At 40.0% G+C, this 26,800-nt stretch overlaps 2 protein-coding genes and 1 long non-coding RNA gene across 4 annotated transcripts in view; 2 read left to right on the forward strand and 1 right to left on the reverse strand.

The window, feature by feature from the left end:
- Positions 1-26,800, forward strand: part of LOC311005308 — a 457,476-nt gene that overhangs the window by 8,285 nt on the left and 422,391 nt on the right. The gene's annotated exons all lie outside the window — the stretch shown is intronic.
- On the reverse strand, positions 16,120-20,470 carry LOC311005105 (uncharacterized protein). The gene is made up of 4 exons (XM_083997433.1): positions 20,399-20,470; positions 19,176-19,308; positions 17,582-17,749; positions 16,120-16,965 (listed from the first exon to the last, which is right to left on the reverse strand). The coding sequence occupies exons 3-4, from the start codon at positions 17,746-17,748 to the stop codon at positions 16,743-16,745; spliced, it is 390 nt and encodes a 129-aa protein (XP_083853559.1). The 5' UTR covers position 17,749; positions 19,176-19,308; positions 20,399-20,470; the 3' UTR covers positions 16,120-16,742.
- homer2 (homer scaffold protein 2) overlaps positions 20,036-26,800 on the forward strand; it is a 77,164-nt gene continuing 70,399 nt past the window's right edge. Inside the window, exon 1 of one of the 2 annotated variants that reach the window (XM_083997221.1) lies at positions 20,036-20,514. In XM_083997221.1, the coding sequence (XP_083853347.1) occupies positions 20,510-20,514 (5 nt within the window). In that variant the 5' untranslated portion in view covers positions 20,036-20,509. Of the gene's footprint in view, positions 20,515-20,610; positions 20,851-26,800 lie in introns of those variants that run through there. The other variant, XM_083997222.1, reaches the window with a different exon arrangement.

The following is a 26,800-nucleotide window of genomic DNA, read 5'->3' on the forward strand; positions in this document are numbered from 1 at the left end:
ACGATACAATGAGATACGATACAAGGAGATACGATATGATATACGATACAATATGATGAGATGCGATACGATGACATACGATATGATACGATACGATGAGATACAATACGATGAGATGCGATACGATGACATACGATACAATATTATACGATGACATACAATACGATATAATACGATGAGATATGATACGATACGATACGATACAATAGGATGAGACGCCCACAGGACTCAAAGACAGGGAGGACGAATGAGACTCACAGTCCTCAGCTCTCACCTGAGCTGTGTGAAAATATGTGCCGAGGCCTGAAGAGACAAGACGACGAAGAAGAAGCTCAGTGCACTGCAAAAACTCAAAATCTTTGTCTTATTTCTTGTCAAAATGTCTCATTTCTAGTCAAAACTAATGTCTTTCCGCTTTAAAATAAGACTCGTCACCTAAAAATTAACTTGTTTTTCGATAATTTTTGCAAATAAGTAGAAAAATCTGCCAGTGAAAGGAAGTTTTTTGTGCTTGTAATACAGTACAGTAAGAAAGAAAACCCTCCACTATCAGATTTTCTACTTATTTCGTGTGAAAACAGGCTTGAAATAAGTAAAAAGTGTCTAAAAACAAGCTACTTTTTAATGTGATGAGTCTTATTCTAGGTATAATGAGATTTGTTTCGACTAGAAATGACATTTTTGACTAGAAATAAGACAAATATTCTTGGTAAGATTTTGAGTTTTTGCTCAGTGTGTTTAAAAGATGATGGAGTAAAGTCAAATATGCAGCTTATGGGGAGAAACGGCAGCGTGTGGAGGGTTTCTCAGAAATCCACAGCAGCGATTTGTGTGTGTGTGGTTGTATTTGTCAGCGTGTGTGTGTGTGTGTGTGTGTGTGTGTGTGTGTGTGTGTGTGTGTGTGTGTGTGTGTGGGTAGTTCTAGCAGCAGAACGGGCCTGTGAGTCTCTCAGTTGGATGCAGAGCAGCAGGGGAGAGGATCTGTGCCTCTGCTGTTTCTGACACATGTGACATATGACTGTACAGAGTGTGATACTGAAGCAAACGCACTTCATCATCACATGACGATGAGTATGGCAGAGAGAGAGATACCATACCATACCATATCATATGATATGATACAATACGATATATGATACGATACAATACGATATATGATACGATGAGATACGATACGATGAGATATGATATGTAAGGGATAATGTATAGTTCGGAGGTTGTTATGGAGAAATAAACCCCGACAGGTTGTATGGAACCCCGACGCGAAGCGGAGGGGTTTCATTCAACATGAAGGGGTTTATTTCTCCATAACAACCGACCAACTGTACATTATCCCGCTTATTACACGGTTTACGAGTGAAATAATTAATTTGAAACATAATTCTGATCAAAATACGACTTTCATCGATTTAAAATTGCATTTAGCGAATCTGCAAGACCGGTCACTTCCGCTGTTTTGCCGAGCCTCCTCCCGTTCGTGCATTTGAAGCCTTTGATAATCAATCAGTGGATCGATGGATTACCATACACGTGTTACGATGTGTGTATTGTGTGTAGTCTTATCTGTCATAAACAAGAGATTAACTTTACTGTTTACGGGGTGCGTTTGTGTCGCGGAGCCGCGGTGCCAGCTGCACCGAGACGAGAGAAGAGCTGACACCGGGTCAGAGGCTCTGATGCAGGTCTGGTTTCCAGCAGCGATGTGGAAGGAGCCTCCACTCTACTTGTAACAGGTTACAAATCATTTATCTAACATCACTATTAGTCCGACGCTGTTTAATGACGGTAAAAATGAAACACAAGGTAAATATCCTGCATAGTTTCTCTTTTCTGTGCTGCGCTGATCAGAGCGGCGTCCCTAGCAACGGTCTGTTATACATGACGACGGTCCGTTATACAGAAATAACAGACCGCAGAACGCAGCGCTGGACCAATCAGAGAGCAGCATTCAATAGAGCCGTGTAATAAGATATGATACAATACAGTACGATGAGATACAATATGATGAGATACGATATGATGAGATACGATACAATATAATACGATGAGATACGATATGATGAGATACAATACGATACAATGAGATGAGATACGATACAATACGATACAATGAGATGAGATACGATACGATGAGATACGATACAATGAGATGAGATACGATATAATGATATACGATACGATGAGATACGATACGTAAGGGATAATGTATAGTTCGGAGGTTGTTATGGAGAAATAAACCCCGACAGGTTGTATGGAACAACAGGAATACAGGAATACAACCTGAAGGGGTTTATTTCTCCATAACAACCGACCAACTATACATTATCCTGCTTAGAACACGGCCTACAACTAAATCATTCAATAATGTAACACAAAATAATGATAAAAAGAGATTTTATTCATGTAAAATTAGACCGTTGCTAGAAACGCCGTTCTGACCAGCGCAGCCAGAAAAGAGAAACTATGCAGGATATTTACTTTATGTTTAATTTTTACCGTCATTAAACAGCTTCGGACTAATTGTGATGTTAGATAAACGACTTGTAACCTGTTACAGGGAGAGTGGAGGCTCCTTATTTCCACATCGTGGCTGAAAAGTGAACTTGCATCAGAACCTCTGACCGTGTCACAGCTCCTCTCCTCTCCTGTCCTCTCCTCCGCGACACAAACGCACCCCATAATCTCTTGTTTATGACAGATACGACTACACAAAATACATCGTAACGTGTATGGTAATCCAACGATCCACTGATTGATTATCAAAGGCTTCAAATGCACGAACGGGAGGAGGCTCAGTGAAACAGCAGCCGTGACCGGACATGCAGTCGGCCGTTGCTATGGAGTCCCTAGCAACGGTCCGCTCAGCGGTGGTCTATCGAGAAATAAACACCGTAGAATATTGGTGATTGACCAATCAGAATCGAGTATTCAAGAGAGCCATGTTCTAAGATAAGATATGATATGATGAGATAGGATATGATGAGATATGATACGATGAGAAACAATATGATACGATGAGAAACGATATGTTACGATGAGACAAGATATGCTACAATACGATGAGATTATAGGTTCTACAGGTTCTAACAGTGGCACTCTTTGTATTTGACATCAAATAATGAATTCTGTGATATACTTTGAGAAGTTTAAGGCGTTGCTGTTTGTAAAGGACAAATGAGGTTTTGACTCTGTGTCATAATGTGAAAGCTCTACCATGAACCCTCTGCAAGTTACAAGTGTTATGATATGAAAACATGATGTCTACTTCCTGAGTCTTCACCAACATCTCTGGATTCTCTGTCGTCTGGTTTGTTGTTGTGTTGTGTGTTTTGAAGGTTTTGTTGCTTTATTGATGCCGTTTAGTGCTGAGAAATAATATATATGCTAATGTTATAATCTGACAACCTGAGAGCTGAGTGTCGACAACAACCTGCATCAGATTCTCATGCAGCTTCCTCTGGAGTTTCACTGTGAGATGTAAGATCTATAAGGCAAGGCATCTTTATTTATATAGCGCATTTCATACCAAGGCAACTCAATGTGCTTTACATAAAGACAAAACATTTTTTTTTTAAAAAGAAGCATAAGACAGAATAAAAACAAACAAAACACTAAAAACAGAGTTAAAAGCAAGAGCAAAAAAAAGTAAAATGAAAGAAAATAGATCAAGTTTTAAGTTCTCAGCTATAAGCACGTGAAAAGAAGTCCATTCAAAGCTGAATTCAGTCCCTGATTAACTAATTAAACCCACATTAAGTCGTGTGTAAAAACATTTTCCAGAAGATTATTCTGCCGAACGAAACCCCCCCAAAAACAAGAAAGAACTGCGCTCCGTTAGTCTGAGAAACGAATCCTCTGATCAATCTGATCGGTTACATTTATTTAAACCGCCTGTAAAACACGTCGCCCGTGGCTCTAATCCATTTAGAAACATTTCTACACAATGTTCTGGTGTGAGAGCAGCTCGGGGTGTGTGTGTGTGTGTGTGTGTGTGTGTGTGTGTGTGTGTGTGTGTGTGTGTGTGTGTGTGTGTGTGTGTGTGTGTGTGTGTGTGTGTGTGTGTGTGTGTGTGTGTGTGTGTGTGTGTGTGTCTGCTTGTCCAGCTGGTGGCAGTTATGTAATCAGTTATTGCAGTGATGTAAGACAGTCAGTAATTAATGACCAAGTGCAGATATAAAGGACGGTGAGAAGGAAAGGAAAGGGTTAATTTATCACTTTACTCAGTGTGGAGGAGGAGGAGGAGGAGGGAGGAGAGGGGGAAGAGGAGGAGGAAGGAGAGGAGGGAAAGAGGAGGAGGGGGAGGAGAGGGAGAGGAGGAGGAGGAGGGAGGAAGAGGAGGAGGAAGAAGAGGAGAGAGGGAGGAGGAGGAAGAGAGAGGAGGAGGAGGAGGAGAGGGAGAGGAGGAGAAGGAGAAGGATAGGGAGGTAGAAGAGGAGGAAGAAAGGGAGGAGGAGGAGAGAGGAGGAAGAGGGAGGTAGACGAGGAGGAAGAAAGGGAGGAAGAGGAGGAGAGAGGAGGAGGAGAGAGGAGGAAGAGGGAGGTAGACGAGGAGGAAGAAAGGGAGGAAGAGGAGGAGAGAGGAGGGGGAGAGGAGGGGGAAAGAAGTGGAGGAGGAGAAGGATAGGGAGGTAGAAGAGGAGGAGGGGAGAGGAAATAGAGGAAGAGGGAGGTAGACGAGGAGGAAGAAAGGGAGGAGGAGGAGGAAGAGGGAGGTAGACGAGGAGGAGGAGAGAGGGAGGAGAGAGGGAGGAGGAGGAGGAAGAGGAGAAGAGAGGGAGGAGGAGGAGGAGGAGGAGGAAGAGAGGGAGAAAGAAGAGGAGGAGGAAGAGGAGAAGGAAAGAGGGAGGAAGAGGAGGAGGAGGAAAGAAGAGGAGGAGAAGGATAGGGAGGTAAAGGAGGAGGAAGAGGGAGGTAGACAAGGAGGAAGAAAGGGAGGAGGAAAGAGGAGGAAGAGAAGGAGGAGAGGGAGAGGAAGAGGGAGGAGGAAGAGGGGGATGAGGAAGAGGGAGGAGAGGAGGAGGAAGGTAGACGAGGAGGAAGAAAGGGAGGAGAGAGGGAGGAGGAGGAGGAAAGAGGAGGAGTAGGAAGAGAGGGAGGAAGAAGAGGAAGACGAGAGGGAGGAGGAGGAACAAAGGGAGGAGGAGGAGGAAAGAAGAAGAGGAGGAGAGGAGGAGGAAAGAAGAAGAGGAGAAGGAGAGAGGGAGGAGAGGAGGAGGAGGAAAGAGGATGTAACACGTCTACAATATAAAAACATATTAATAAAAGTTTATGTTGAATGTTTCATTGGTGTCTGTACTTTCTGGTTTCATGTCTTACAGCTCCACTAGAATAAAAACTGAACATGAATTTTCCCTTCGACAGAGAAGATCAGCTGGTTTTAGTCGACAAGAGAAGATCAGCTGGTTGTAGTTGTAGTTCTCTGCTTTAACCTGCTGCTCCGTTATATTTGTTCTATTTAAAGACAAGAAGACGTCTTTGATTAATATTCAGAGATGTAAATGTTCAGACGAGATCAGTGAGGAGCTGCAGGCTGCTGCTCCTCGTCGTCATGGACGATCATTACAGAAGGAGAAGAAATAAAGGTTTCCATGTAACATGTAAGAAAACAAAGCATTACATCAAACATCAAATTAGACATTCAAATTAGGGCCAATGGCGTAAATTTTTGGAAATATTATAGAGACATTTCTGGAAAAAGGTAGGCTACAAATTCTCTAAAAACGTTTAAACATTTCTAGAACAAGTGGTAAAAATTCTGAAAAAAAAGAAAATTCTAGAAAAAAGTGAATAGAGAAAAAAAAGTAAAAAAAAAAAAAAATCCAGAGAAAAGTGGTCAAATTTCTCAAAAACAATTCTAGAAAAAGTGGTACAATTTCTCTAAAAACATTTGAACATTTCTAGAACAAATGGTAAATATTCTGAAAAAAAAAAATGTAAAAAGTGATAGAGAGAAAAAAGTAAAAAAAAAAAAAAAAAAATTCCAGAGAAAAGTGGTAAAATTTCTCAAAAACAATTCTAGAAAAGGTGGTACAATTTCTCTAAAAACATTTGAACATTTCTAGAACAAGTGGTAAAAATTCTGAAAAAAAAAATAAATAAAAAGTGATAGAGAGAAAAAATAAAAAAAAATAAAAAAATAAATCCAGAGAAAAGTGGTAAAATTTCTCAAAAAAAAGTTTTTAAAAAGTCTAGAAAAAGTGGTAAAAAATTTCTTAAATTTTTTTTTTAAGGGGGGGACGAGTGGTAAAAAAATTCTCAAAAAACTTTATAAATTCTAGAAAAAAGTGGTAAAAATTTCAAGAAAAAGGTGGGGACCCCCTCAAACCCTCTCAAGGACCCCTGGGAGTCCCTGGACCACACGTTGAGAACCACTGCTTTCGTACAACTATTCGAATTATCTGCAACTTATTGAATCACATCACAGAAACCAAAGTGAGACATTTGTGGTTAAAAAACAAAAGATGCGACTGCAGCGGTGATCTTGAGACTATTTCTCATTTTATATTTCCTATAGTTCCATTCCTGCAACACAGGCTGTGAGATGCATCGTACACTACACTGCAAAAATATTATAATATTTGTTTTATTTCTTGTCAAAATATCTAATTTCTAGTCAAAATTAATCTCTTTCCACTTAAAATAAGACTCATCACCTAAAAATCTACTTGTTTTTAGATCATTTTCACTTGTTTCAAACAAGTTTTCAATTGAAATAAGTAGAAAAATCTGCCAGTGAAAGCAGGTTTTGCCCCACTTTCAGATTATTTCAAGTGAAAATCTGCTTGAAAGAAGTAAAAAGTGTCCAAAAACAAGCTACTTTTAATGTGATGAGTCTTATTTTAGGTTTAATGAGATTTGTTTTGACTAGAAATAAGGTTTTGACTACAACACTAAAGACACTCACTGATGCGCTACAGTCATGTACAGTGGGACGTGGATGTCTTTCTTCTGTCCTGATGTGTTGACGTCAGTAAACGACGTGCGGCCTGAGGAGGAGGAGGAGGAGGAGGAGGACTGAGGACTCGTTATTACACGTTCCCGTGGAGATAAAGCAGATATAATCAGGCTAACGAGCCGCCCTCAGCAGAGACTCATGCACTGTCTTTACATGGCTGACCTGAGCCGAGCCGCTTCATCATTCACTTACACAGCACGAGACAAGACATCAGCCCACACCATCTGATCCGCAGCCGCCACTGAATATAATATAATATAATATAATATAATATAATATAATATAATATAATATAATATAATATAATATAATATAATATAATATAATATAATATAAGGGGAGACACTACAGGTGAATAGGGGGAAAAAATTAACTAACAGATATCACCATGAATCTTCCCAAGTTTATCACTCACATTAAGACAAATATTGTTTGTATTACAAGTTTTGTCAAAATTTATGTTTAAATATGTAGTAAATGAGTCAAAATCTAGTTAAATATGCGCTATTTCGCATACATTTCCACAACAGAAATGTGAACATTGGATAAAGCTACTTTCAAAATTCTTGTTTTATTTTGTTGACATATTAGAGTCTTTAGTTTTTACAGAGGAGGATTTTGGATATCTCTTTTTATCACTCTGTAAATGAGAAAATATTGTCACCAGCCCTAAAAAAAAATCAAATTTCTCCATGTTTTTAGTAATAAAATGTTGTATAAATGAGGCTGGGAATGATATATCAACAATCCCCTCTGTAAAAACCTTCAGAATATAGAAAGGGATCAAAGTGGAAGGTTTGGTGTCTGTAAGTGCTGCTGAAGTGGAGATTTCTAGCTCAGAGTCTGAGTCTGAAAAACTCATTTTGAGAAAACGGCCTTTAAAGACTTGTACTGTAAAATTACATAGATTGTTAATGTAAATCCTACTTTTACGATTAGTTGCGGATACAGAGGAAACGACCATTTTTGGAGTCTACATCATAATTGTTCAGAAGAGAGAGCTTTACAATGACACCTGACATGACATGGGTCAGACTAACTCCTGGTGAATTTAGGAGAAATCTACCAACAAAAGAGACAAAATGAAGTAAAATAAAAACCTCAATGTGGATTTTCTACCATTTCTTTCGACTTTTCTTTGAAAGAAAACATGTTACTGGGATAGTTCACCCAAAATTGAAATGTCACTCATTATCTACTCACCCTCATGTCGACTAAGGGCTGGGAAGAAGTTTCAGAGTCCTCCGTGGCTTCTCTGAGTTCGTCCAAATTTGACGAATGGGAAGAGGAGCTTCCAAGAAGCTTCCGCTACAAAACAAGCTTGAAATATAGACTTATTTATTTTTTTCCGGGACAATTTCTCATGTCGGGGCTTCAATACAAGACGGACATTACATACGAGCAGCATGGAGGTATTTGGATGTTTTTTGGTGTGTCTTTTTGTTACGAAGACAGTTGGTATCCATTTGCAACCGTCATATGGACATGCACTGCTACGCCGAGACCCCCTGTAACTCAGAGAAGCCACGGAGGACTCTGAAACTTCTCCCAGCCCTTAGTCCACATGAGGGGGAGGAGGAGATAATGAGAAAAAGAAATTTCAATTTTGGGTGAACTATTCCTTTAAGTAAGAAAAATAGCCCAAAATCTCAAAATTGATCAGTGAATGAAAAAACAGTGTTTTTGCCTGTAGTGTCTCGCCATAATATAATATAATATAATATAATATAATATAATACAATACAATATAATATAATATAATATAATATAACACACTGAAGAGTCGGCGGCACGTGTGTGTTCATGTGACTGTGTACAGATGTGTATGTACCTTTAACATAGGAGCTGCAGGCCTTTATTTCAGCAGAAAGAGCAGAGTAAGAAGAACACACAGCGACACACACACACACACACACACACACACACACACACACACACACACACACACACACACACACACACACGCACACACGCTACACACACACACACGCTACACTGACACTGCGCTGTCTGCTGGCGGCTGCGGCTGCGGCCCGGGCCGAACCGAGGCCCTGCTCTCTCTCTCCAACACCAGATGTAGGTCGCTGAGTGCTGCAGGGGGCTGGGGGATGTGTGTGTGTCTCTCTCTCTCTGTGTGTGTGTGTCTGTGTGTGTAGGTTGTAGTGTTTTTGTGCGTGTGCACTCAGAAGGAGGGGAGATAGAGTTATGATTGTGGAGGGTGAGTTCATCATCAAGGACACGGCCTGCAGCGCTGCGTCTCCATCGCTGTCACATCGCATCGCCACAAACAGGCCACATGAAGCCTGACAGCCTGTGTGTGTGTGTGTGTGTGTGTGTGTGTGTGTGTGTGTGTGTGTGTGTGTGTGTGTGTGTGTGTGTGTGTGTGTGTGTGTGTGTGTGTGTGTGTTCGCTCTCTGCTCCCTCACTGTGCCACCGCTCGCCCATTGTTTTGCTTTGGCTCACACTCTCCAAGTCTCAATGTGCAGCATCAGCTGATGAGTGAAGACGTAGAGTAGGCCTAGTGATAATAATAATCAGAGGATTTGAGGCGTTGAGCAGCTCCTCTGTAGTAAAACTGAATCCTGACCTTGTTTTTTTTCTTCTTTTTTCTGAATGTGTCTCCAATAATGATGAAAAAATAATTCACTCATTCTGAAATCCAAATCCTTCCATAAAGGGATAGTTCAACATTTTTGGCAAATTGGCCCATTGCCATAATCCCTATAGTCATAGCAGTAGGTTCGAATCGTTACCTTTAAAGCAGAAGTAAGCGATATATTTGTGTTAATATGAGTCTTAAACCAACACTAAGGAACTTTTCAACCTTCATAAAATATTTTCATAACTTTTGTGATGATACATCGACTTACAACAAGTTGAATGACACCTCTGTCATGGCCTGAGGGGGTCTGTATCTCTTTCTCTGGCACTAAGCAGCTTTGAGGAGCATGGTAGGAACCCTGCTCTCACGCTAGTGTTCATGGGAAATGGAGTCTTCCTTCACTTTCACTTTTGCGAGTCACAACAAGGAGGGAACAGGCAAAACAGCACTTTAGCAATGGATTATGTTTGTGTTTTCACTTTGAAATGATCCACTGGAAACAGAAACTTAGTTTTGATGTCTTTTGTTAATTTTAATGCAGGATATTTACTGGGCTTCACGCTAGTGTTCATGGGAAATGGAGTCTTCCTTCAGGCAAAACACTACCGCTTTGGTCCACAGGCGCCGCCAAACTCAACCAAAACTGAAAGTTCTTTAGTACTGCTTTAAATAGTTGTATCTTCCGACAGCAATCACTTCTATAGAGTGTTTGGTCTGAAACACGGGTCTGTCAGTCACTCTGCTCTGCTCTGAGCCGAGGAGAAAACTTTTCTCGTATCCTACAGTTTTTATCCAATGAGGAGAGAGAACGGCATAAAGGGCTGTGTGTGCAGCCAAGGGATGCGCGTGAATGTGGTGACGTAGGGACGAGGACTGTTATGGTGCGTTCAAGGCAACCCGTAACTTGTGTTTTTCCGACCTGTGAAGTCGTACCAGTTCGATCCGGTACGAGTTCACGGGTCAGAAGTTACGAGTGGCCGTTATAGTGACTTTCACAGGTAAAACAGGTCGGAGAAACACGAGTGTGTTGCCTGGAACGCAGCATTAGCCAAAACGACTGGATCGCTTACTTCTGCTTTAATTGTCGGTGCAAGCTATTTGTAGAACGGCGGAGCAGAGCCGTGAGCTGCTCAGAGCTACGCTACGGAGGCTCATTATGGGATTTCTTGGTTTCCCTCATCAAACTCATCAAATACACAATCCAACAACTCCAAAAGGCTGGCATGGACAAGTTGTGAGCTGCACATTCACCACGCTATGAGATAATAACACAACGTTACCACACAAGTTGTTTTAGAGGGAAATTCATACAAAACCGCTGATGCACGTTGCCTTCAGGGACAGTTTTTCATCATCAGTCTCTGTATTTCCCTCTAAAACAACTCTGTGTGGTAACGTTGTGTTATTATCTCATAGCGTGGTGAATGTGCAGCTCACAACTTGTCCACCAGAGTGTTGTGGAGTTGTTGGATTGTGTATTTGATGAGTTTGATGAGGGAAACCAAGAAATCCCATAATGAGCCTCCGTAGCGTAGCTCTGAGCAGCTCACGGCTCTGCTCCACCGTTCTAAAAACAGCTTGCACCGACAATTAAAGGTAACGGACCTACTGCTATGACTATAGGGATTATGGCAATGGGCCAGTTTGCCAAAATGTTGAACTATCCCTTTAAAGCAAATTTCACATTCATAAAAAAAAAATGGATCGACTCCAAACCAAGTTTCACACACTTTTTTTTGCACAAACTGTTTCAGTATAGCACCACTATTGATGGAGTGGAAAACCAAAAGCCTTTAAAGACAAACTCTATTTTGGTCAATTTTTTTTATTGAATTAATACAAACATCTTTAATTGTTAATAAAGCAATTAAAAGAACATCATCAGCTAGAGTGGGAGGAGTTGTCTGAAATTGTCTGAAACTTTTCTCTTTCCACGCTGCTCACGGCCACAATTTACACTCTACACACATGATTTTTTTCCACAGCTGTAGACAAACTTGTCCTCTCTCTAACAATGTGTTCAACAAATCAGAGAGACTTACAGAATTTAAACTGTGAGCCTCTCAGTGCAGCCAGCTCCCTCCCTGCTCCTCATTGACTCTAATGCAAATATTTTCTGAGAGAAGCAGAACGGACCCCTGTTTATAACTCGCAAGTGTTTCCAAAATATTTTCTGTAGAAACACCAAAATCATATCAAAGCGTTCAGGAAGTCCTTACGACGACCACGGTCTGCTGCTTTTTCTGATAGGAGCAACTGTTTTGTCAGAATAAGACCAAATGTGAGACCAGCGCAGAGGCAGAAAATCATTCTTTTTCTTGACGTTTCTGCCTGCCTCAGACTGGGTTGCCTCTGACGTCATTGGCAACCACCTCAAGTTGCCGCGGTAACCTCTGAGCCACTACTCTGAGTCCGGTCACCAGACATTTAGATCAAGGCTCTGTCAAACACAACCACACACACACACAGGTAGCCTAACAGCGTGTTCACACCGGGCGCAAGGTGAATTTTTCGCGCGACCAGATTACATACAAAGTCAATGTACAGACGCGATTGGACGCGTGAGGCTTCACCCAGCCTAACGTTAACATGCTAACACACTGCAGCTGTAATGATGTAAAGACCCATCATGTAAATATAATGTCACACATCTCTCTCTCATATATATAGTGACATATATGTCTGTAGCATATTAATATTATATGTTATGTATGTATACTTTGATAGATTTATTTATACATACAACATATATGTGTTTTTCAATGTGTGTGTGTAATGTAGGCTATATACATAAAACATACACAGAGAGTATTATTTATTATGTATGAATAAGTTAAATACAAATGTATAAATGTGTTATGTACATATATATCTGTACCAAAGCCCATCACCATATGTTAACAATTTAAGACAGGCACTAATGTTTTAAATGTATAAGAAATATGTGTTATTATTGTCATCATTATATTAGCCTATATAAAAGTTAAAGATATAGCGTTATTGCCACTTACAATGCCATATAAAACTCAACTCAACTCAAGTATCTTTTCCATAATGTATAAATTCTATCATTTTTTATCAGAAACCTGTATGGGTGCACGCTAAACTTTGATCTGAATAATAAAAATTGGGTATAAAGTCCATTAAAATGCTGATCGAGGCCTTTGAGTCCAAGCCCCAGACAGGAGGACGAGGCGTTTGAGGACACGTCGTTGCCTCCGGTGAAGTAGAGTTTGTGTCTTGGTCAGTGATCTCAGCTGTTGATGCTTTTTTCCACATACATTTTATGTCTGTAGCATATTAATATTATATGTTATGTATAATACATACTTTGACACCATTTATTTATACATACAACATATAGTTGTTTTTCAATGTGTGTGTGTAATGTAGGCTATATACATAAAACATACTTAGAGAGTATTATATGAATAAGTTAAATACAAATGTATATATGTGTTACATACATCTGTACCAAAGCCCATCACCATGTTAACAATTTAAGACAGGCATTAATGTTTTACATTTATAAGAAATATGTGTTATAAAAGTTAAATATATAGCGTTATTGCCACTTACAATGCCATATAAAACTCAACTCAACTCAAGTATCTTTTCCATAATGTATAAATTCTATCATTTTTTATTGGAAACCTGTATGGGTGCACGCTAAACTTTGATCTGAAGGAAAACTCCTAAATTTCATGTTATAATAAAAATTGGATAAAGTCTATCAAATGCTGATTGAGGCCTTTGAGTCCGAGCGCCAGACAGGAGGACGAGGCGTTTGAGGACACGTCGTTGCCTCCGGTGAAGTGGAGTTTGTGTTGTGTCTTGGTCAGTGATCTCAGCTGTTGATGCTTTTTTCCACTGTCGTCGCCGATGTGCAACAGTTAAACTGAGATGTTTCTCTCTCTCTCTGTGTCTCTGTGAAGACGCTCGAGCTTCTCTAATCTAAACTGACTGATTACAGTGGCGATAGCAGCCTTCCCTTCCCTTCCCTGCAATGTGCCAGTTTCAGCACATCCACATCCCCCCCCTTATCATCACAGCTGATTGCACTGCTGAAGCCCAAATGAACTGTTAACCCCGTCTTCACCAACGGCCGTAAATAGAAACCACAGAGCGGCGTTCATCAACAGCTGAGAGTTTCTTTCTTCTTGGATTCGTGTAGGCGACGTGTCCAGAAAATATAAAAGTCAAAGTGTTTGTGTCATGTTGTGTTTAAAAATCTGCTGTGAAGCGACTGAGACTCACGAGCGCTGACACGTCTTTAGGCGATGAGCTGCATATGTCACAGCCAGTGATGCATGCAGTGATAATGTATTAATCATGCACATCAATATTTCAGTTGCTTCTCAGAATGAGAACTATTGGTCTTCTGAGCCGTTTACTGGGAACGCTGACACACACACACACACACACACACACACTCACACACACACGCTACAGTTGTTCAGGCCAGATATTGACCCATTACACTGATACAGTGAGACAGTCCAACTACTGAAATGTGCCAGGAATCCTTCAAACTAACACACTCAGATCTTCTATGGAATAATTTGTTGATCTAAAATCAACACGACCTTTGATTGTTGTTGTTCAGAGTTTGTTCAGTCCAAAAACCTGTTGTCATAGATTATAGATCATGGAGGAGGATAGTTGACAAACAGGAAGTGATTATTTTGGGTGTATCAATTGGTACAAAGGAAAAAAAGTTGTGAAGACTTTTCATTTAATGTTTGAATAGATTATAAATAGATAGATAGATTACAAAACACTCATGATATCAGACAGATGCTACAGTCAAACTACTGAAATGGAATAATTTGGACCTTTTCAAACGTCTACCGCTCTGTCATACTTTCACCTAGAGACTCCGTTTAAATTTTAAAATGTAGACACAAGTCTCATCTACTGATCTGGTTCTCCATGTTTTGATAAGATTTATAGTTTTTGATCAATCACTGTTCAATGACCATGACCATTTTAGTTTAGAAGTGTTGAGATTATAATGGGTGTGTATTGCGCGGAATGTTCGTGCCAGAGTGGGTGACATCATCAGCTAGAGTGGGAGGAGTTGTCTGAAATTGTCTGAAACTTTTCTCTTTCCACGCTGCTCCCAGGCACAAATTACACTCTACACACATAATTTTTTCCACATTTATAGACAAACTTGTCCTCTCTCTAACAATGTGTTCAACAAAGCAGAGAGACTTACAGAATTTAAACTGTGAGCCTCTCAGTGCCACATCTGTCTCTGCTCCTCATTGACTCTAATACAAAGATTTTCTGAGAGAAGCAGAACGGACCCCTGTTTATAACTTGCAAGTGTTTCTAAAATATTTACTGTAGAAACACCAATGTTATATCAAAATGTTCAGGAAGTCCTTACGACGACCACGGTCTGCTTCTTTTTCTGATAGGAGCTACAGTTTTGTCAGAATAAGCCCAAATGTGAGACCAGTGCAGAGAGGCAGAAAATTGCCCTTTTTTCTCAACGTTTCTGTCTGCCTCAGCCTGGGGGGCCTCTATCGTCGTAGCAACCACCTCAAGTTGCCGTGGTAACCTCTGAGCCACTCCTCTGATTGGCTCTGAGTCTTGTCTACCAGACATTTAGATCAAGGCTCTGTCAAACACGTGATAACCAGTGTTGGACACGTTACTTTGAAAAAGTAATTATAGTTTTTCCCCAAAATTACTACATGATAAAAGTAATTCATTACAAGGAAAGTAGGCTAACTATTTTTTTTTTAATGCTCAAATGTGTCAAATTACTTGGACTTCCCTCCCTAACCCCTGTTTATCTAACTACTGCACTAACACTCACTCGGTATTCCTCCACACACTGTATCACTCCGCCTCTTCCCCACACCGCTGATCTAAACAGCTGATAAGGCGGAGTGATACAGCACGTCGTGGTGCAGCCTGTCTGTGTGGAGGGATACTGAGTGAGAACTAGTGAGTTGGTTAGTTCCAGATAAACGGCTTTTTCCGATCAGTTGATTAACTGAAAAATAATGTGTATATAACGTCCTACACTTACTGTGTATATTATTTTCTGATGGGACTTCTTGAGTCAAGTAACGACATTTTATTGTCACAAAAGCGTTCTAACAGGAAAACAGTAGGCTAACTTTTATGATTACCCGTTACTGAAAAAAGTAGTGCCGTTATTTAGTTAGCATGTTGAAGTTGTAAGCCTGAATCTGAGAGGTTTGTTTCAGCTGTAGCTCACATAATCTCACTGACACACACAGGTGTTCTAGACAAACAGGTAGACGGTAACGTGATGTAGTGTAACGTTAGCTGGTAGCAAAATGCAGCAGATTTGTAAAAACTTTGTAACTTTGTTTTGAAAAGTTTTTTTTATAAAAGTTAACATTTACTGTTATGATGTTAACAGGAAAGTCTCACCTGCAAAAAGCCGGTACAAGTGTAGGAAATGGTTACTGATTATCAGTTATATTATTAATTATAGGTTTAATAGGTTTAACAGTGAAACATCCACTTCCTGAATGTTGAGCTCCATAATCTCACAGGCAGAATCCACTGGTTAAGAAAATACACATTTATTGACACCAGATCAGTTATGACTTTCTGAAACAGCATTACAAATAGATTTTCTCTGGAAATTCAGATTCATCCTCTGCAACAATACTGTGCTGTATAATTCCTCAACATGTGTAGTAAAAAAAAAAAAAAAAAAGTAGCTTCAACAACCATCTTGTTCAAAACACTTCCCAGTTATACCATGATAAGTCACATGTGAGTAATTATAAGTGACAGTTCCAGTGAAAACTGTAATGAGAAAATGATTAGAGTCGAGTTAATACGATGCAAAACCACGTTTTTAGGTATAAAACACAGGAGGTGGAAGTCACACCAACTGTAGCTTTCCTTTTTTCAGAAATTCATGATTACTTACAGTAGATTTTTGTGTTTCTAACTCAAGACGATGAAAATATGACAAAATTGAAAGAACTACCACACTTATAATAATGAGTTGGAAATTATTATAATTTAAAATGACAGACAGCTCAGCCTTTGCTCGTACAAAGCAGCTGACAACAGTTGCACTTGGCCTCGTGTGATATTGCAACGTAGGTTATTATTATGAGACTGAAAACTACAAATACTGACAGTGAATGAACAACCGTAGCCCGTAACCATAGCAACCAGAGGTCAGTAGCGGTCGTAATGAGGCCTCTGGTAGTGGGAGTTGTATCCGGACTGGTAGCCGCTGCCGTGGCCGCGGTAACGGTCTCGGTCTCGGTCTCTGTCGTGGTGCTGGTCTCGGTCTCGGTCTCGGTCTCCTCTCCAGCCGCGGTCCCGGTCGCCCCCCCAGCCTCGGCCTCCTCCTCCTCCCCCCCACCCGCGGCCTCCTCCCCCCCGGCGGTCCTGGTACCTAGAGACACACAGAGAGTTTCACCTACTGGTTATTGTCGGTGGTAGAGCTGCTGTACGGTGGTGAAGTCTAATGTGTTGTAGTGGGTAAACTGCTTTTTAGGTGGTAAACTGTTCATACTTGTATCACATAGACCGGTGGTTCTCTAACTTTTTTATATCAAGGACCCAAAATAAACTGACACAAATTAGACCACGGACCCCCATTGAACAACATTTTGAAGCAAACACCAGAAATACACAAACAATCAATGTACGTTTAAATTAGGCTGTGATACAATAGTGATACAATTTCTCAAAAAAGTTCAAACATTTCTAGAAAAAAGTGGTAAGATCTAAAAATAAAAATAAACAAAAAAAAAGTTTAACATTTTTTAGAAAAAATTGTAAAATTAAAAATAAAATAAAAAAATAGTAAAAAGTTTTTTTTTTTAATGAGAAAAAATTGTAAAATTTCACAAAAGAATTCTAGAAAAAGTGGTAAGATTTCGCAAAAAAATTTAGAAAAATGTGGCAAAAATTCCTCTCTCTCAAAAAAAGGGGCAAACAATAATACAAAAAATTTCTTGAAAAAAACAAACACTTTAGTTATATAAATAAATAAATAAAGTCATCACCTGTCGCGGCCTCGCTGGTTTCCTCCGGCGCGGCCCCTCCAGTCCTCCACCAGCGGCGGAGCGTCGGCCGGACGCTTCACGTATTCCTGGAACTCCGGGTCGTCTGATGAGAACCTGTGTGAGAACAGCTCCTCGTACTCCTGCAGCGTCTCGGTGATCTCCGTCATCCTGTGGCCACACAACAACAACAACAACTGTCACTAATAATAATAATAATAATAAAGTAAGATTATTATTTCATTAATGACCTGTTTTACTCATTCATACAGCACTTTTCTTAACGTTACAAAGTGCTTCACTAAAAGATAAAAAACTAGCCTTAAAGTTAATGTGACGTCGCCTATTTCACTAATGTAACATCCATGTGAAGACATTAAGACGGTGGTTATATACAGACAATGCACATTAATTTAACATGTTAACATGCCGCCGGTTTAGCCAAGTTGGCTAATTTTCAACCGTAGTCTCTAGTCATTATTGGTCAAGTCCATATTCTGCTCAGAAACAGAATGAAAAGAGCCACGAGGCCGAGAAACTATTTTATTTAATAGTTGGTTCATCAGATAAAAAGGAGAAAAACCAACTGTCCAACTGAGGAAACGGTCACATCAGTGAGTTAACAAGAGAAATGTGAAGCTGGTTGATAGTTTTCTCATAGCTACAGAGGTAAAGTTAGAGGAGGAGCCACAGAGTAAATGTTCACGTAGGATTTAGATCTGAGAACTGATCGGCTTTTCTCTATATCTCTATATTAAAGGACAATTCCGGGCAAATTCAACTCAGGGCTGTATGTTTGCCTGGAATTGTCCTTTAATGAGGAGGTGTGGTGTTGTGTTCAAGCTGCCTGAATCACAAATTGTGTCTGCCTGGTAAGAAATAGCCATCTACACAGTGTTGTGTTATGATAAATTAATAATAAGAATAGAAATAATAAGAAGAGATATATAAGAATAGTTAATAATAACCGCAATTGATTAACTTAACTGTTACTAACATGGAAACTCCAAAATAAAGAGGTAAATTATTGTCCTTTTATCAGATTTTACATCCTTCCTCCGCATTAAGACACAGACACACTGACTTTTACTGCTGGATCATTTAGGGTTTTAAAAGTTAATAACCAGTGATGTGGTCTAATTTGTTAAAGTCGATTTAATCCTAATGTTTTTAGGTTGGTTCACTGTTCATAGCCGTTTCACACAGACTACAGTTAGAGCTAAGTTAGCTTTGTTGTAGTCGTGGATAGACTGAATTATTAATGTATTTTCAGTGAATTTACTGCGTATCCCTGGATATTACATGTTAATATTAATAATAATCTTTAAATTTAGCAGTTAAACAGTGGATGGAGGCGTTAATCAGTGTAATATAGGCCTAATCTGGTTGTGTGGATTCTGTCAGTTGTGTTTTGAGCTAAAGATGCTAACGTGGCTAAAGTCTCTGTTTACTCTGGTTTAATTACAATAAACTAATTATACTAAAATACAAACAACTCATAAAAAACACAATCAACTCATTTCTAAACATTAACTCCATGAAAACAACCCGACACGAGCTTTAAACGCTGTTAAAGTCCAGATCTACGCATGTTTACCTGACGTTTCCGTTAATCCCTCCGCTCTGCTGCTGCAGTGTGCAGCGCTGAAACTCTTCCCCCCGGAACCAACGCGGCGCTGCTGCTGCTGTTAAAGGTTCCGGCGGCGCACACACCTGCCGCTGATTGATGGCTGGCTGGTTAGGTTAGAAACACGACACGACACACAACAAGCAAGTCGCTGTTAAATCCTTTCATAACCGTCTGCTTAAAAAAAATAAAATAAAGTGAAGTTACACAAAGAGCGGCCGGAACTAATAAATGGCGTAAGGATTTTAAAGAGAAAGTGCCAACTCTGGGAGCCATGGACATGTAAGTGCACGTGAAATGAGAAAATATGTCTGTGTTGTTGGTTGTTTCTCGTTGTGTGTGTTTTTTTTTTAATATTATTTTATAGGTTATAGGCTAAATAATGATAGATATAGATATAGTCAGGATCGATAGAGCATTGTAGTGTATGAGTGTGTGTGAATGGGCGTCTGTGTCTCTATATTGTATCATGTGTTTGTTCTTTTTTTTGTCTGTTTGTTTGTTCTGCTTACTTTCTTTGTATGTTACAATGTAGTGTAGCCTATGTATGTTTGTATTTCCGTTGATAATATGGACCCCTCGAAAATTAGATGGCACATCTCAAGGGGCTATATCCTGTAAAATAAAGTCAAATAAAGTCAAATATGGATTGTGTGCGTGGTTGCAGCCACTCCAGGTCCAGGCAGTTTGGGCTGAATCCGCACCGACACCGACCGCAGATAGATAGAAAGGAAAGGCAGCACAGCACAGACCATAGACTGTACTGTAGGCAGCACAGACAGGGACAGGTTTATAAAAAGGAGTGGGAGGGTAGCAGCGGCTGTGGTTGGTAGAAGCAGGTGAAGCCGCTCAGTGTCGCTGCTCTGAAACACTGAAACACGACTCCACTCCTCCGCCGCCGCCGCTGGGGAGGAAGAAGAGAAGAGAAGAGAAGAGAAGAGAAGAGAAGTGTGCGCAGCGCAGCGAGAGAAGCGAAGCAGCGAAACATTAAAGTGAAGTGACGGACTGAGGGAGCATCGAGCATCGAGCCTGGAGGATTTACTAAACAAGCAGCGGCTGAAAACTTCCTGAAAGGAGCGAGTCAGTCCGACTGACGATCCGGAGAGTCGAGTTGAGCCGCTCTGCTCTCACATTTCACTTGGCACACGGACACAGACACAGACGGAGCTGCATGAACTCTGTGGATCACTGACCGTCTGTGGACTTTGACTGCGCGTCTTCTTTTCCTTTTTCTTTTTCTTCTCCTCGGTGTTTTTCCCTCACAGCCTCATTCACCGGGAGTTGGTTCCTGTCAGTCCGCGGCGATGGGGTGAGTAGAGAGAGTAGAGACCCATGATGATGATGATGATGACACCTGCACCGCTCAGCGTGTGTTAATGTGTGTTAGTGTGTGTGTGTGTGGTGGCAGAAATACCTCCACTACACTACACTACACAACCAACCAACCAACCAACCGTCTCTGGATGAATTAGATTAAAGGCCAATTATCGCTGCTTCCTTCCTGTGCGCGCTGTGGGAAACTGAGCAGGATTTACAACATTTTATTTTATTCTATTCTAGGCTACACGAGCCTCGGATTATTTTATTTGGCTGTGAAAAGGTTTTTTTTATTATTAAGACGCGACTGACTCTGGAGCTTCTTCATGTGAGCACTCTCTCTCTCTCTTTTACGTCTTTTAATTATATTGATTGATTGATTGATTTATGAAATATAACAGTGTTAAATCTGTGCTGGTGTAGCCTATTGGAGACTTGGTTTCCTCCTTATCGGTGTGTGTGTTTGTGTGGAGAGCAGAGAGAGAGATATGGAGGTGTCACTGCCCACTAATAAGGAGCCATGGTACTTCTGGGGGTGTGTGTGTGTGTGTGTGTGTGTGTGTGTGTGTGTGTGTGTGTGTGTGTGTGTGTGTGTGTGTGTGTGTGTGTGTGTGTGTGTGTGTGTGTGTGTGTGTGTGTGTGTGTGTGTGTGTGTGTGTGTGTGTGTGTGTGTGTGTTTCTCTGTGTGTGTGTGTGTGTGTGTGTGTGTGTTTACAGGCTACAGAATATTATTGTGCCTCCATAGTCGCTGCTGCTGCTGCTGTGGTGTGAAGTGAATGTGTTCTTCCATGTAGTTATGCAATCCTGAGCTCTGTCCTCATCCACACAGTGAAGTGACAGCTCTGAGGTTTCTCCCTCAAGTTCCTGCTCCTCTTTGTTTGAATGAATGGATGTTAACTGACTGAGTTAATAATAGTGTGATGATAACAGCTAATTAATTGTATTATTATTATTATTATTATTATTATGAATCCATTCCCTGAATAGTTTATATAGACTTTTTTTTGTTCTGCTTCCATATGCGGCATCTTATTATCTAGAAACGAGTTAAAACATCCGAGGCATGTGAGTAATGAGCAGCATGAATGTTGAGTAATCGGTGAAGAGGATCATCGAACACTCCCTCCCCGGTCCTCTTGTCTTTTAGTTTTAATGCATAAGGAACCAGTTGAACAGACCCGATGACTCCTCCACTCTCACACTCCTCCACACTCACCTGACAGGTTTTGAGGCGTTTTGAGACATCAGTGGTTTTTGTTGTGTCATGAAACTGAACTGGTCGTGTGCTGTAGGTCCAGTCCAGGTCACACCTACCTACCTACCTACACACACACACACTGGCACCGATCTGGTTTCAGCCAGAACTGTGCCAACCTGTAGTATCACCTGACTGCAAAGTCCAGTCCAGTCCAGCTGCTTGTTATTATAGCCTCGAAATCAATTATTGTAATCGTTGTGGTTGAAAAATATCTGATCACATCTTGTTCAGAGTTTGTTTTCGATAGATAGATAGATAGATAGATAGATAGATAGATAGATAGATAGATAGATAGATAGATAGATAGACTTTATTGATCCCAAACTGGGAAATTACAGTGCAGCAGCAGCATTACACAGACACACAGTGACGATAACAACATACAGTATAAGAATATAATATAAAGAACAAACTATACATAATAAAATAGCAAAATTGCAATAGCAAATAAAATAAAATGTAATGTACAATTGGCAGTGTTGATTGTAGATGTATAAGAACACCGTGTTGTGTTCAGGTGCTGTTCATCTCTGCATCAGTGTCAGTTGGATGGAGAGAGAGAGAGAGAGATAGATAGATAGATAGATAGATAGATAGATAGATAGATAGTTAGATAGATAGATAGATAGATAGATAGATAGATAGATAGATAGATAGATAGATAGATAGATAGAGTGACGATAACAACATATAGTATAAGAACATAAAGAACAAGATTATAAAAAACAAACTATGCATAATACAATAGCAAAATATAAAGAACAAACTATACATAATAAAATAGCAAATGAAATAGAATGTAATGTACAAAAGTATATACAACAGAATTGGCAGTGTTTATTTTAGTGCAAAGTAAAAAATGTGCGATGTGTGTGTGCGTGTGTAACTGTAGAAAATAAAGTGCGCACTATCATTTCAAAAGCGTGTTGTCATAGATTATAGATCATGGAGGAGGAGGAGGACAGTTGACAAACAGGAAGTCGTTATTTTGGAGCCTCTATTAATCAAGGAAGAAAAAATAAATAAAAAAGTTGTGAAGACTTTTAAAGTTAATGTTTGAAAGATGATTTCATCACCGATTGGATCGATAGATTATATGAAACGGTCATTTAAGGTGTTATAAAAGTAGACTAGTGCAAACAAACACACAAACACACACACGCTACAGTTGTTCAGGCCAGATATTGACCCAGCTACTGATATCAGACTGATACAGTGAGACAGTCAAACTACTAAAATGTTGCTGGAAGCTTCAGACCAACACACAGAGATTAGATAAGAGATGTTTTTATTGATCAATACTTATTGTAATCAATACGACCTTGGATGCCACAGTGTTGATGCTGCTGCTGAACCAACAAGTCTTTAAACACTCCACATGGAGTAATTTAGACTTTTTCAAACGTCTACTACTCCGGCATACTTTCACATAGAGACTCCATTTATACTTTAAAATGTAGACACACGTCTCGTTTATTGATCTGGTTTTCCGTGTCTTGATAGGTATTATAGTTTTTGATCAATCACTGTTCAATGACCGTGATCATTTTAGGAGAAATGCTGAGATTATAATGGGTGTGTATTGCGCGGAATGTTCGGGCTAGAGTGGGTGACATCATCAGCTGGAGTGGGAGGAGTTGTCTGAAATCGTCTGAAACTTTTCTCTTTCCACGCTGCTCACGGCCTTAATTTACACTCTATACACATGATTTTTCCCACAGTTGTAGACAAACTTGTCCTCTCTCTAACAATGTGCTCAACAAAGCAGAGAGACTTACAGAATTTAAACTGTGAGCCTCTGAGTGCGGCCAGCTCCCTCCCTGCTCCTCATTGACTCTAATACAAATTTTAGAGATAATTTCCTGAGAAAAGCAGAAGCCTCTCTTTCTTTTAGTTCACGAGGGTTTGTAAAATATTTACTGTAGAAACACCAAAATCATATCAAAGTGTTCAGGAAGTCCTTACGACGACCACGGTCTGCTTCTTCTTCTGATAGGAGCTGCTGTTCTGTCACAATAAGCCCAAATATGAGACCAGCACAGAGGCAGAAAATCAACCTGGAGTCTGTCTGTCATTATGGTAACAATGGTAACACAGAGAGAGTTGATCAGTGATGTCATTAATGGCTCATTATACAGGAGACAAAGGGAAAAAACAGCAAAATAATAAGTTGAGAAGCTGGAACCAACAGTTTTCATTTATTTTTTTAAAGAACACAAATAAAAGAAGAATTGTTACCGATCAATTTTCTGACAAGTGACTCATCAACAGAACATTTCTCAGACTTCAGCTCATGATGATTATAACGATGTCGTTGTTTGGCTCGGTTCGGTCGTCAACAATTCACTTCCTATAATAATGAGTCCAAACTAACAAAATTAAACTAGAAAAGTTAATTCAAAGTTTGTCAAACGACTCAGACTGAACTGAGTTCATTTGTGTTTAATTGTGCGAGTGATCGCGTCCTGATTTCAACACGTCGTTTCCCTAAGTGATCAGTCAATATTGATCAGTGTGAGACTATAGATCGGTTAAGTGTTTTTTTTTTCCTTTCTTTTTTTTCCCAGGGATTTGTGTCCCATTGTGCCCGAAGCTCTGAGCTGCTAATTAAGCAATATCACATGAGAGGGAGTGCTGTTGTACTGTATATCAGCACGGCTGTGATTCGGTCAGATAATCCCACCGTGCTGATATACAGTACAACAGCACGACCTCGAGTGTGATATTGCTTTTATACAACAGTGCTACGAGCGCATTTTTAGAACAGTAATAAACTACAAGAGATTATGATTTGTTTGTTTATTTAATCATTTATTTGGCTCCGCCAACAGAAATAGTTCTGCAACTGGAAGGGAGACAAGGCTGTTGCCAGGCAACACATAAACATTTCATACTAGCTTGCTACTAGCTACAAGCTTCTCCACCGAGCTGCTTCCAGTGCTGGTTCTGGTTCTGAGCCCGTGTCTGATCAGCACCGCAGCAACAGGACCAGCATGAAGACACAGAGACGTTATCGATACCGTATTACATTTGTTTATCATCTATGTAATCAATATAAACACAGTTGAAGCTAAGTAGCTGAGCTACGTGGCTAACAACAGCTAATGCTAATATCAAAACACATCACCGTCAAAACGTAGTTGCCCCCGCGGCGATTTTTTCCCCAGCCGGGTTTAGTAAGTTAGAGATTTATCGCCAATTAGACGGACCAGGTCAGGTCCAGGTTTTAATGTTCAGGTCCGTTTATAACTGTAGCAGCAGCAGCAGCAGCAGCAGAGAGATGGGGCAGCTCCTGTATGGGGAGCCTGGCTCTGACTTAGCTTCTGTCCAGCTGAACAGCGGAGTGATTATGTCTGTGAAAAGTCCCAGTGCTGTTATACTGTATATCAGCACTATGGAATGTCTCGTTGTCCAATCAAATTGCTCGGTTGGGACCGGTCGGAACTAACTGTTGTATAAATGGAGTTATAGATTAACTATTAGTCACAACACACACACACACACACACACACACACACACACACACACACACACACACACACACACACACACACACACACACACACACACACACACTCTAACAATAACGCTCTCTATCTGTCCTCGTCTCGTCTCCTATCAGGTCCTTGATCTATCACTACCTTCTTAACCTGTTGACACATTTATTATTGATCACTAGTTCATTCACATATGATTTACATAGGTAGATCAATACTGTATCCTAACAGTGTGTTTGTGCAGCGCTCTTTACTCAATATCTTACTAAGAATATTTGTCTCATTTCTAGTCAAAACAAATCTCATTCTACTTAAAATAAGACTCATCACATTAAAAAGTAGCTTGTTTTAGACAGTTTTTACTTCTTTCAAGCAGATTTTCACTTGAAATAAGTAGAAGAATCTGATGGTGGAGCAAGTTTTTCTTCCTTATTACAAGCACAAAAAAAACCTGCTTTCACTGGCAGATTTTTCTACCGTTTTCAAGTGAAAATTTGTTTGAAACAAGTGAAAATGATCTAAAAACAAGTCAAGTTTTAGGCAATAAGTCTTATTTTAAGTGGAAAGAGATTAGTTTTGACTAGAAATGACATTTTGACAAGAAATAAGACAAATATTCTTGGAAAGATTTTGAGTTTTTGCAGTGTATAAAGTAGCCTAAATCTCCTATAAATCAATATTCTTGAATTTAAAGAGGATTTTCTGATAATAATCGAGAAGAAAGTGATGATTCCTCTGTTTTTAAGTTCTTAAGCTTATGAGCTGTGACTCCAAAATAAAGCACTCTCTCACACACACACACACACACACACACCAGTGCAATCAGCATATTGCTATTTAAAGTACATAGTGGTGCAGCAGCATGGGAGCAGCTAACCCTAACACATGGATAGATGATAATCTTCAGGCCGGCCAGAGCGCGGCGGCTCCCTGGCTTAGCCCTCATTGATTAGGCTGTGACATGTGACGTGGTCGCGGCTCTCTTGGCTGCCGAGCAGGACAGTCGGCCTAAACCTAATCCCACTGTGAGCTCTCTGTCTGTCAGCGGCTGTGGGGAGGGAGGGGGAGGGAGGGGGGGGTAGAGGTGTGACAGCCAGGAGGGGGGGGGGGGGGGGGGGGGGAAGGGTGGGGAGGAAGGTCTCACTGTTTAACCTTCAGATGACACTTCAATTTTTACAACCTGGACAAAAATGTTGTTTACCTACAGTGAGAGACATTGAAGATCAGTTACTCCCAAAATATTTTATTTTACCAAGAATATTTGTATTATTTCTAGTCAAAATGTCATTTCTAGTAAAAAAAAAAATCTCACTATACGTAAAATCACATTTAAAAAGTAGCTTGTTTTTAGACACTTTTTACTTCTTTCAAGCAGATTTTCACTTGAAATAAGTAGAAAAATCTGATAGTGGAGCAAGTTTTTCTTTCTTATTACAAGCACAAAAAACTTCCTTTCACTGGCAGATTTTTCTACTTATTTCAAGTGAAAATTAGTTTGAAACAAGTGAAAATGATCTAAAAAC

This window comes from Trachurus trachurus, assembly GCF_905171665.1.
Source record: "Trachurus trachurus genome assembly, chromosome: 3".
NCBI classification, from domain to species: Eukaryota; Metazoa; Chordata; class Actinopteri; order Carangiformes; family Carangidae; genus Trachurus; species Trachurus trachurus.